This window comes from Apaloderma vittatum, unplaced genomic scaffold (assembly GCF_000703405.1).
Source record: "Apaloderma vittatum isolate BGI_N311 unplaced genomic scaffold, ASM70340v1 scaffold17143, whole genome shotgun sequence".
Taxonomy (NCBI): domain Eukaryota; kingdom Metazoa; phylum Chordata; class Aves; order Trogoniformes; family Trogonidae; genus Apaloderma; species Apaloderma vittatum.
In genome coordinates this window covers 34,968-47,886 of record NW_009706602.1, presented here as the reverse complement: position 1 = coordinate 47,886, position 12,919 = coordinate 34,968, and the positions used below count along the sequence as shown (strand labels likewise).

Sequence of the window (12,919 nt, the reverse complement as noted above, 5' to 3'; positions counted from 1 at the left end):
GTTGTGTAATGAAGGCAAGGGGGGGGGGGGGGGGGAGACAAGGACAGACAATCTGGATGCAGTTACTCTTAGTTTATTTTTTTTACAGCCCCCACCGAGGCCAAGAGTCACATATGTACCTATAACAGCTATCTAAACCTTCTGATTATTTTGTATCTGAATTCATGACTCAGTTTGAACAGATTACCCATTTTCATAGGCTTACGCACTTCACGACACGGCACAGATGAAAGATTTCAAGTGCAGGATCATGCAAAATGCTGGGGCTCTGATCCTTACGGACTAGACACATTAACGGCACCACGATGGTGAAGTAAGCACTAACTGTCCTATTTTTATGCAAATGTAAATTAAAAAGAGGGAGAGGAATGAGAACTGCTATAGATGTAGCTGTCTAAACGTATAGTGGCACTTTTAGCTGGAAAAACAATGACCTGCTCTTGAAAAATGCCTTAAAGTGCTTGCTTTGAAATGCCAGTAATGGCAGAATGTATGAAAACAAACATAAATGGGCCTGGATTATCTTGTGTGTTTTATATATACATATTTACTTCCATACTTACCCATGTATTTTCCTGCTAGTTAAGTCAGAAAGGGCTAAATGAGCTTTTGTTTACTTCATTCAACCATCACATTCTTCACCTGAACTTTCCTTATAAACTTGAACCCCACAGAATAGAGTAGTTCAGCATTTTTGTAACACCACAATCGAAAACTTTGAAACAGAAAAGGATGCGATTTCTAAGCCAAATATCATTTTCACTCAACATATTACAATTTTGCCAAGATACTAAATTGAACTTTCTGATTTATAGGATCAGTAAGAAGTAGGTGGGGAAGCTCAAATGACAACTTTCTCTCATTTAGACATACGGAAAAGTATTGGTTCACTAACTGGAAGGATTGATATTTAGCAGCAGTATTCCTGGCGGGAGGTAGATTTTCCCCCACAGGTTTCACATTCAAGTGCTGACCTAGCTTATTCCTCGCTAACTGGTAAGGTCTAGTAAGATCAGGATATAACACCACAAAGCCGCAACATCTCCCCTTCCACTTCTTCCCTCACACACAACATGTAAATCAATTCTTGTTCATACAGCTTTAAAGACAAATTACACCTCAAGTGAAATTTGGTAGACTATCAAGTCAGAAGAAGGTAATTTTAAAGTCCAGGTTAAGTTGCACGTCACACTGCAGCGCGTTAGCACCGCTTCCTCCTCAGACTCTGGAGTACGTACCCCACCCACACTGTGCAGGAGGAACTGATGCAGAAAAAGAAACAAAACAATGAAAGCAAAAGACTGCAAGATTGTCCTCTGTTGCTCAGAAACACTTACCCATTGGTTCTTTAATAACACCATAATAATCTGGTGCATCATTGGGGTCTACCGGTTCTAGGAACGGCCACGCCATCTTGTGAGCCTGTCAGGGAAACAAGACAGAATTACAAGAAAAATTCAGTCAAATTAGCACTGTTGGGTAGCTAAACATTTCCATTCTACTTTTATCTGCCAAGGCCTAAAGCTGAACCTAACAAAGAAGTGCAGTGTTACTTGAAAATGTAATTAGTTCTCATCTGACGACTGTCTGAAGTAACCCCAGTGTCAGTGACCGAGCAGCTGGTCTTCAAAACAAGGAACGTGAAATTCGCACCCAACAGGACACTGAGCTGAGGAGGCTGCACAGAAAAGCCCGTAATGAATTTACTGCGAGTGCTGGGCGCTTCACACCTAGAAACGGGCTGCTGTTTTCACTTACAAGTACGCTGAAATTAATTCGTTTTCATAAATGTAAAATGTAGAACAAAGCAAAACATAACTCTCTTGAGATTTCTGTCACTACATGATTATTCCACCAAAATTCTTTACAGTTAGAGCAGAAGATGCATATTTGGGAATGACAGATAAAGCAGAAATACACTGTAATGGACTGATGTAATTCTTTTTATCAGGAAGCCATCAGGTACATGCTAGCAATGACTCTGTGGGAACACTACTGAGATCAGTAACACTGAGATTAAAGTACAAAAGCATAGGTCAGAAATCACACAAAACTAAGAGTAGAATGTTACATCATCTACACCCTGTGCAGTTAGGCCAATACTCTGCCTTTTTATGTTTTAACTAAACCTGCTTCCTTTAAAAGCCTTCCACGGAAGGGATTGTTTAGTTTCACTAACTGAGAAACAGCGATGTACTAGTTACTGCAAATATTTCTCAGCACAACAATGCCAATCGAGTTTGTGGCTGACAAAGTGCAAAAAACCGAAGCTTTGCCATTTCCTTTTTAAAGAAGTCTCAGACAAGTGGAAGAGAAATCAGAACCTTCCCCAAGATTCACTAGGTATCTCTCGTACAGTAAAACTGGGTCTGCTTTGCTGCAATGTGTCTTCTCACCTGTAAGGAACGCAGTACTCTTCTTAAACCTTCGTAATCTTTGTCTGTGAGGGGACTGAGTACAGTCATGGCGTCTTCCGTGGACTGACATTGCGGACACACGTATTCATCAATGAGATCTGCCTCACTTTGTAAAATGCCAACACAGCGCCCGTGATACCAGTTCTGACATCGGTCGCAGCCAATGTAAAATCTGCAAGAGCCAAAACCATGTCAGTGACTCAATCTACTTAAAGGCTACAATCAAAGACACAAACCTGCAATCCCCTGCCCACAAGCAGATACCTGGCATCATTAAACACAACAGCGTAACGTGCTATTTCAGAGGGACAAATTCCAATTATACTATCGAAACTGCTTTTGCATTTACAAACAGGCTAAATTACAGTCCACTTCAAAATTAGTTCCTAAATTTTATACTAGGTGCTTTCAAGCAATCAAGATTTCAAAAATCATTCCTCTGCTTTACAGTTGAAAGGAACAGTGTAATGCCACAAGTCTCACCCAATTGCTATTTCAGAGGGACAAATTCCAATTATACTATCGAAACTGCTTTTGCATTTACAAACAGGCTAAATTACAGTCCACTTCAAAATTAGTTCCTAAATTTTATACTAGGTGCTTTCAAGCAACCAAGATTTCAAAAATCAGTTGAAAGGAACAGTGTAATGCCACAAGTATCACCCAATCAGTATCCAAAACAAATCCAGATACGTTTTGCACAAACTGGACTACAACTAGGGCTCTTGTTTCACTCTGTGTGAATATTTTTCATGCGGAAGCCTCAGTCTTGCAGTTGAAAACAGAAGGGGTATTCTATGACACAAAACCTTGCAAGTAAAAGATACCAACCACATAATCCCATACTAAAATTGCACCTTCTATCCAGACCAGATTAAAGCACAAAAAATAAAATAAAATCCACTAAATACTACATTTGTCTTTTAATCTAACCATCCCTTGTTAAAAAAAAAAAGAAAAAAATCAATCCCAATTTAAAGTACATGACGTTTCTTTTTTTTTTAAAAAAAACAAAACAAGACAAAAAACCCAACACATTTTAACTACTCTGAAAACTTCGCTTTCCTAAACATTAACTGTACAGAAACATTTTGGAGAGGTAGACAATTACCGAAAAGCAATTTGCATTACGAACGAATACAACATACGCGGAATAACGTCTTTTTTTTTCTTTGCAAGGAACAAGTAACCACAGTCAGAGCAGTTTGCTACCTAAACATTAAATAAGAGGTTCTTATCAGAACTCACTGCGACTCATCATAAGGTGTTCTGCAGATACAGTACAATTCCTCACTGCTGCCCTCTTGTGCCCGTTTACAATCATTACAGATGTACACATCCATTTTCTTAGCCTCCTTTTCTGTGATGCCAACACATTCTCCATGATACCAGTTAGTACAAAGATCACAGCCAATATAGAACCTAAAAGTATTCACAATGAAAATGACAATGTAATTGTCATTTCAAATGGCATGGCACTTTTCCCTGCATTTCTCTCTGCTGCACTTTCTTGCTGGCCTGCTCTCTGCAGTTTTCTGTCTCAGGCTTCCTAGCGTTCTAGCCTGACACACTAACATCTCATGCTGCAGCTCTACTGGCAGTAAGGACACTTGGGTCAATTTTAAATTGATAGTTCATTTAAAATTCACATTGATATGTAACCAGACTTTGTGGAAACTGGGCTAAAAAGGCACGTCTCCGACATGTGCGCGGAAAAACTGTAAAATGCACAAAAAGACAAGGCCAAAGAGAAGGATTTACATTTTCAAAACTGCAGCTCAAAGGCCACTGAAGTACTTCCTTAAGGTTTGAAAATGCAGGTCTCAGTTAATTTAAAAAACAAAAGCAAAGCGCACACACCAACTAGGAGTTACAAGTACACTACGAAGAACATGCATACCAGCCATGTCTAGAATACATATTGGTATCACATGATACGGAAGAAAATGGGGTCGGGATATGGTTGCTGTAACTTTACATATTTTATGGTAGTGTGAGGGCACTGAAAAACAAGATATTGAACTACCCAAAATTGCAACAAATTGGAATGTGGATCATTCTTCAGAGACCAATGCCTACTCCAAACACAGCTATGTGACGGAACCAGGTATGGCATGACACGAAGTGAAGGGAACCAGGCACAGAATCACGTGAATGGGACCTTGCACAGAATGATGTGACAAAACCGTAAAAATATTATGCAAGGATGTTTGACATTTTGCGTATGGATACCTTGAAACACACCTATGACTAGTGACAATCGACCAGATGGGCGAAAGTTACACAATCCATTCTCTCTGCCTAAGCAAAAGCAAGCTGACTCAGAACCTTGATCTTCCTAGATTTTGGAGGCCACCAACCACCTGCCACGTGCTGCTGGGGAATCGCTGCCACCCGGGTTGGTTGCTCCGCAAGCGCCAGCCATGGCACGCTGCCCACCAGCAACAGGACACGAGCTAGCACCTGTTCCACAACACGAGCAGCTCTGATTCCTTGGGCCTCTGCACGTGTTCCAGAGACTCAGATCCTGTCTTTTCCTTCTAATTTCCAATCAGGCAAATCCTAAAAAAATAAATTTATCACACAATCCAATCTTCCATAAAGAATGGAGATATATATATCTCCTTCTGACAGCTCTCAGCAACCATTCAGCCTGTGGCCTGAGGGACTGGGACTGTGTCTGCCTACTCCCGGTGATGTAGAAGCACATTTACGTATCGGTGTAGGTACTACCTTGCCACTAGAAGGTGGGGCAGATGTTTTACCCGCCTTTTGTTTCACATTAGGCTTTAACAAATAAGTTGGAATCTAAGTAGAAATCTTAGAAAGATAGATACCCTTACTGACTATCCTTGAAAACTATACGAGCAAGTCTCTACAACTTTGGAGTATCACGAATGAGAAGTAAACGCAGGAGATTTCCAATAAAATACATGACACACAATGACTTTTGAGGATTTACTACATCCTAAAAAATGCATAGGATACTCGTAATATACCACAAATTAGCTTTTCAAGCAGCACACCTATCTTTTCTGAAGTAGAAAAGAGACACCAACACAAAGAAGAGTACCTGATATCTACATATATAGGAAAATTTTAAAAAAATGTTTATTAGAAAACTGTTTTAAAACTTGACTAATCCTTTCCCACATAGTGAAAGGATAATGCAGTTGAACAGTACAGTCATAATTTGTTAGAACATAAAATTTAGAATTCACAAAAAGGAAAGCAGAACTGAATCATATGTCTAAGGATACTACTAAGTTATTGCCATTTCACTTTCTTGATTTTATTCTGTGCATTAAAGCACAGTTCAGGCTAACAAAATTCACTCTGACCACATTTTTCATCAGCTTACTCAAATGCCCCCTAGGGAAAAAGTTAGTCTGACATTCACATCTTTTTTCTCACAGACTTTGTTCCTCTCATCTTTTTTGTGAGAGTTCTACCCCTTACTAACAACAGCAGCAGCACAGACCTTTGCTCCTTGTCACAACAAAATGAGAACAGGGTATCCTCCTACGTGATGGAAAGCCTAATGCAACATCCTTTCTCCAAGCAAGACTGGTGACGTCCCTTAGAATTAACAGTGAATTAATCACCAGGGCATCAGAATCTGCTATTTCTACAGCACTGGCAGCACAGCGAGCAGTCCAATTTCCCACTCTGATGCAATGGTAAGAGCTACTCAACTGCCACGGTGAACAAAACCCAAAGACCTCAACTCCATTTAAAAAAAAAACAACCAAAACCGTTACCGGAGTGAAAGCACTACTTCAGCTCTACAGGTTCTTTCTGTTACCAGTATTTAAACCAGCACCAAATGGCACCGGTTAATAAGTTCTGGTGTTGTCACTTGTTGAGCAGACACATACTCACTTGGAATTGGTCTCAAGTCAAATTGATTTTGCATACAGCTCTACACAGCTATCAGATAACCATCCTGATGATGGGAGTCATTTCTAGCTTAAGCAGGAATCCATAACACTACACCCCGCAATCCAGTCTTCTACTCCACCACATATTAAACTTCTTCACAAACTGTGTATGTAGTGTAAATATTTTTCCTTGATCAGTCAGAATTGAACTAGAGAACTGCAGTTTACACTTTGTCAGATGTAATTTTTTTATCAGCCCTGGGATGCAAATTGTAACACATGGAAACCATTTCTACCTGAAACACTGTCCAAAGTGAACTGCAGTCCAGTAACTCGGAATCCCCTTTATTGGCTACTGACTTACAAAAAAATTGTCATTTATTGGAAGACGGTACCAAAGCTATTTCTAAAGAAAATCAGCTACTTGTTCACAAGAAATTTCTCAAACCAAATTGTCACTTGCTTCTGAGGCAGAGGCAAAACGGCCAAAGAATAACAGAGCGGAGGAAAAAAAAGAAAAAAAGAGTATGTGCATGTGAGACAGAAAGGTCATACAATGGAAACATGCAAACAAGTAAAACTATAAATCATGTACATTAACAGTATAAATCAAGTATGTTAATAGTTTTGTAACTGCTAGTGGAAAACAGAGACTTTATTCTTTACACCTTAGTGATCACTGCAATAAAACCTGATGCTCTCTCTCCAATTCTAGAACTACCTTGCACTACCAGCTACAGGCTCACCTACAGCTAAGCACACACAGTAGAAGGCGAGGGCAGTCACTACTCACTTAGACTCATCATAAGGCGTTTTACAGATGCAGTAAAGCTTTGTGTCCTTCTTTGTTTCCTTTGAGGTAGTAGAAATCATTTTCTTTTTCTTGGACTTGGAAGCTGACGAATCCTTCTCCTCATCTCTCTTTCTCTTCTGGGAGGATACAGGCATGGGGACTGTGGTGGAGGAGGAGGAGGAGGTGACGCTGGCCGCGTGTTGCTGAGGTGGTGCCGGTGGCAGTGGTGGCGGCGGTGGTGGCGGGGCAGCGGCTGCAGCTGCAGCAGCTGCGGCTGCCTGGGCTCTCTCTTTTTCTTTCTTAATTTTACTCAAGTCTTTCTTTAGCTCCTCCTAAAGTACATTAAATGAATAAATAGAGAGGGAGGCACTCGATGTGATTATTCCAGGACAGGATTAAAATCCAGACATAAATCCTCATGCTTAAGCAAAAGAACAAAACTGAAGTCATTTAAATACACAATTTTTTAATGTGTTTAACCTGCAATTCACCAAATATTCAGGGAAGACATTATTGGCCCACTGGCTGTAATTTATCATAAGCTGTTTCAAGAAACAATGTGATGTCAATTCAGATGAAAAACAAGAAGCATAGAAAGGACATTCACTAGCTTTGCAGAAATCCATGCTTCCACAACAAGAACCTATTCCTGTACCTTTCCTTAAAATCACACTGAGCAAGCAGATGAAGGTTAACAGAAATGTTCTCCAGCTTTAAATTGAATTAGTCTTTGAGAGTACCTGCCCTTACCTGCACTTCAATTTGTAGGTCTTTGTCCAGAAGTGCTCTTTTTTTCAGTATTTCAGCTTTCAGCTGTTCTTTATGCTTGAAAAGCAGAGCTGAGAGCTTAGTAGCATTCTGTTTACTACGCTTCTGTTCTACACTCTCTTCTCGCTTTCGTTTCTTAGCTGCCTGTTTTTCCTCTTTGTCTATCTTATCCAGGATGTATTTCATCACTTGGTTGCACACAATCATTCTGGGGAAGAAATAAAGAAAAAGTACATTGTGCTGAGCTGCCTGTTTATTCCCAGTTGAGAATGCAGAAGCATTTAATTCTCCAGTTGTTGCAAGCTACTATTACGTGATGAGAGATATTTTCACTGAATTAATTTTCCACAGACATGTCTCAAAGAGTTGGATTTTGTTGATTCTGATGTAGGATAAAAGCAAACTGGGAGCCTGTAACTTCTTCTAAAATAAACACATTCACCCCCCAGCAATCAGCAAATAGTCAGTTTTTATGTTTTGACATACGGACTGACAAATACTTTCAGTGTATGGAATTCACTATAAGCAGTTCCCAATTCACTAATGACAACTCAGTATTATTTTTTTTGACTGTTTGTTGTACACTTATCTATAAATTCCTTTTCTCGCTCACTTGTTCTGCAATTGTCATTAATTTTGCTTTATATTTCAATTAGAAAATTAGTGTATTTTGGTGCTTCCGAATTTATTTTTCCCTTCCTGTTCTCTTTGAAACCCACTAGTAAAGTAAATGGTTTGTGTTGCCGGAGTGACCATGAGAAATAACTCCCACTGAGAGAGGAGCTAAAAGGAAACAAGAAAGGAAGACTGGCTGGCACAAGCAGCTGCTAACTCTGTACTCTTAGGCTCAGACATGATGGCTTTTGATACACATCTGTACTTGGATGACATATGGAATAAGCCAGTTGTTTTGTAGAGTCATACAATTTTTTGTCCTTCACTCTTTTTACCTGAGCTATATCTGCCTGGTTTAGTCCAGTTTTTCAACAGGTAACATACCCACAGTATATTTTTGGAGAAGAAAAACAATCAGTGAGATAGAATGACAGCTGGTACCAAGAACCAAGCTAGTCAGAAACATAATTTTTTTTAAAATCGGTTTTCTGTCAGTCTAAGTACCAATTTGCCTGTCTGACACCATAAGATGAAGAGCATATGGCAATACACGTTCCTCTTTATGCAACTGGGAACGTGAAATGAGTAGCACCTGGTGATACCATTGTAACCAACTACGCTGGTACTCTGATTTGATGATTAAAATACACACTATTCTTTTTCTTACTATCTGACAACATACAGTTGTCATTATCCAACTGAAGCAACCACAGAAGTGAAAAGGAGTCAAAATAACCCCAAGAGAAATGACAAACAATTCAATTTTTTGTTTAGTAGCTTCAGGCACAAAATCTCCTAGTTTGTCAAATAGCACTATCTTCCAACTCTTTGATTCCTTCTGTAGAGTGGGATGTACAGTGGACATGAAAGGAAACAAACTGTCATGCTAAAGGACAAACAAAACCTAAGTGTTTGCAATAAAACCATTAATTCTCCATTCTGTGCTCCTTTAAGGATGGTTTTTACCTTGAACTTAAAAACTGTGGCCACCTCCAAACACAACATTTCAATTTGAAAACAAAGAATCAAAGTAAAATTCACAATATACAGGATTCAACTACTTAAGAGTTACCAGTGTTTTATTATACCACCATTAAAAGATGTTATAAATGTAAAACTTCCACATCGAAAGATGTTCTATGGTGCACATTCACCTCTGATTTTCTTCCCTCTCAGCTGGAGTCAGTGTCTTCTTCTGTTTCAAGTGTTCTATGACAGCATTCTGCTTCATAACCACCTGTAGGATGACAGAGAATCCAAAATAAAATATGAAAACTTTACGCAGTATTTCATTAAATTGCTGGGAGAACCAGGACATCTCCTAAATTAAAGAAAAGGTTAAAGTGTTATTTGTTTCAGTAAGTGACAGAACAAAACTGATTTTATCATCGGGGGGGCAGTGCTTGTTAAAAGCAATTATGTGAAAATTGAGAATCAAATGGAACATTAACATCATCTCCCCTCCAACATACAGTAGGATATTTTGCTTTTGTCGAGTTTAAACCTAGGGACTAAATGTAAATTGACAGTACTTCTTCAGTGACTGGTTGTTTTATTTTAAAAAATGGTAAGAGTCTATTATATAAAATATATGTCTCTTTTTTTTTTAAGCCCTGCAGCCATCCAACAGCATTACATTTCAGATACCTCTTTGAAACCTCAGTTTCCTACAGCAGGCAATGCAAGTACTGCACAGGTGTTCTGCTGATCAGCTCTCCTCTCTATAACCTATCTTTCCTGAACTGAGAATAAAGATATATCGTCCCAGCAGCTAGTGGTAAGTTGAATCAAGGCGCCAGAAGCCTGCAAACACCGTACAACTGACTCGATGTGCTGAATTAACTTAGAGTATTTAATTAAATTGCCAAAAGCAATCGCACACTAACTCTGAAAGAGTTAAATTAACTGCCCAGCAAATGTATTAACATCGTTAACAAGAACAGGCATTTAAAATGATATTTGTTTCAGTTACGAAATTTTAATGTCCTTCTGTTAACTTTACCTGTTTCTGGATAATGTCACTTTGATTAGAAGCCTGAAGGGTGTGCTCACGTTTAATTTCTATCTGTTGCTGCTTTTTCTTCTGTTGCTGCTCCCTGAGCTGCTGAACTCTCTGCAGCTGCTCCTGAACACTAGCTGCTTGAACTGTTACCACATTCTGAATCTGGTGAGCCTGTACTGGGCTAGTTTGCTGGATCTGAATAGGTAACTGAAGCTTGATCTGCTGGGGCACACTGCCTTGTTGGGCTTGTATCTGAGCCACAACATGTGACTGGAGCTGAGAGAGCACTTGGACTTGTTGCTGAAGCTGAGGCACTGTAATAACTTTTGTTGGAGGCTGCTGAAGTTGCAGCTGAGGACGAGCTGGGGATTGCACAGGAACCTGATTTAAACTTTGAGTAGTTGGAAGGGTCGAGACCGAAGTCTGAACCTGAGGCTGTGATTGCTGCAGCTGAGCTTGAATTTGTATGGGAGCATGGGGCTGCATCTGAATCTGTTGTTGGGTTGTAGTCTGCACCTGAGCTGGTTGCTGAGGCTGGACTTGGGACTGGCCTTGGGGAAGGCTTCCAGTCTGCGGCTGGCTCTGGACTTGCACTGGAGATTGCCCTTGAGCCTGGGTCTGTGCTGGAGACTGAACTGGAGATTTCGACGACTGTGCTTCAGGTGTGACTGGAGAGTCAACAGATGCCGGAGCCTGAGACTCGGGCTGGCTCTGCGATTCCGGCTGCAGGGCTGGCGGAGGTGCCTGCGGCTGGGCCAGCGGCGCAGGCTGAGAGTTCTGATTCTGCACTTGAGGCTGGGCTTGCTGCTGGGTCTGAGGCTGTGGCTGAATTGGCGGCAGCGCCGACGTTGGCTGTGCCTGTAGAGGTTGCTTCTGTTCCCCTGTAGCTGCGAAGGATAAAAACAAGTATTCCATTCACGCCAAGAGACACATCTATGAGCCTTAGCAATCTGTACCTTTTAGAATTACTGTAAAGCTCTATGCAGAAAAATGAGCGATTTCTAAGCTTGTAATACACTTCCAACAAATCTACTGTAGTAACAGACCATCTCCAACACCATAAAAACTCCCATGCAACTGAAACAGAAGCTTTTTTCCCTGTTTAACAGACCAATGCTTACCTGAGGTTGAAGTAGAAACTGTCGTCGTAGTTGTGCTAGCTGTAGTAGCAGCTGCTGGTAGTGGGGTGAAAAGAAATCTCTGAATTGTACCATTTGGCATAGCTGCTTGCATAAGCTGTTGTCCTGGACCAGGTATTACGGTCACACCCTGAGGGATTAATTGTAATTGACCAGTAGTTTGACCTTGTCCCTGAATTACCACAGTTAAGCCTTGACTACCACCCTAAAAAAAAAAAAACAATTAATATTGATATATTAGTATTATAGTTCTTGGAGAGATCTTGATGAAAATCACAAGACTTAGGGGTTTGGATTTCAGAATTCAACACTATTTACCACATACCGTATTCCAAAAATCCAAACCTAGCAGCTGAGATCATGAAATACTAAAGTACTCTTTCAACAATTCTATCATCAACAGATTACTGGGTTGGAGTTGGAAACACATATTTTCATCCAAATATTGACAAGAACCCTGGCCAGAAAGCTGCTAAAATAGAACATCTTTATTCCTAGCATTTATAAGCAATACATAGCATGAATAATTTTAGCCATACTACTACTTCCTTAAGAATCCCAACAGCTTGGGTACAAGTTCTCTGCACTGAAAACATTTATGTGCACTTTTTCAACTTTCAGTCTGTCGTTATGCTACCAGTCATCCCAAACGAAGCAGATACACTGCCTTGCTGACATCCAAAGGCTTGATAAGATGTATCGTAAGTATGAGCATATTTCCACACCCAGAGGCAGTAAAACATTTTACCTGTCCTTGTGTTAGCTGGGTGAGCTGGGCCATAGTAAGCTTCACTTGTCCCTGCTGAGGGCGAGGGGGCTGCGATGGGGTTTGGGGCTGTATTTGCTGAGACGGCGTCCCAGGACTTGTGACGGTCTTCTGGCCAGCACTGGAAGAAGCTGTGCTGGTACTAGAAACTGCTGTTGAGACAGGTTGACCCCTGATTATCTGAGTCACCACTTGCTGTGTCTGACCTGTAGGAGAATAATTTGTGATAAGTAACACATTTCCAACTTTTAACCATTAGCACAGCAAACCTCCGAGTCACAACAACTTGCAATAGCGTATGATCACAAAAGTGAAGCAAACGCTGCGGTTCACACGTATATTTTCTTTACAAACCATTTGTCTGTGTGGTTGACTGAAAAACATCTGCAAAATGTTTTCTATTTTAATTCAATTCACATACTTTATGCTGTACCTTCAAGCACTTAAGCTTGCCTTAAGGAAAATAAATGCTTTTTGAATGCACAATTATTCTCAACTTTTTTGTTTTCAAATGAAGGCACTTAAAATAAGTACTAGA

The 12,919-nt window shown here is 40.2% G+C and overlaps 1 protein-coding gene across 1 annotated transcript in view; it reads right to left on the bottom strand.

Moving 5' to 3' along the window:
• Positions 1-12,919, bottom strand: part of BPTF (bromodomain PHD finger transcription factor) — a 51,157-nt gene that overhangs the window by 3,456 nt on the left and 34,782 nt on the right. Inside the window, exons 22-30 of the mRNA XM_009865862.1 lie at positions 12,364-12,587; positions 11,598-11,820; positions 10,477-11,363; positions 9,629-9,711; positions 7,842-8,067; positions 7,092-7,423; positions 3,666-3,839; positions 2,397-2,589; positions 1,338-1,422 (exon numbers count right to left, since the gene is read on the bottom strand). Coding sequence (XP_009864164.1) covers positions 1,338-1,422; positions 2,397-2,589; positions 3,666-3,839; positions 7,092-7,423; positions 7,842-8,067; positions 9,629-9,711; positions 10,477-11,363; positions 11,598-11,820; positions 12,364-12,587 — 2,427 coding nt within the window. The remainder of the gene's footprint in view (positions 1-1,337; positions 1,423-2,396; positions 2,590-3,665; positions 3,840-7,091; positions 7,424-7,841; positions 8,068-9,628; positions 9,712-10,476; positions 11,364-11,597; positions 11,821-12,363; positions 12,588-12,919) is intronic.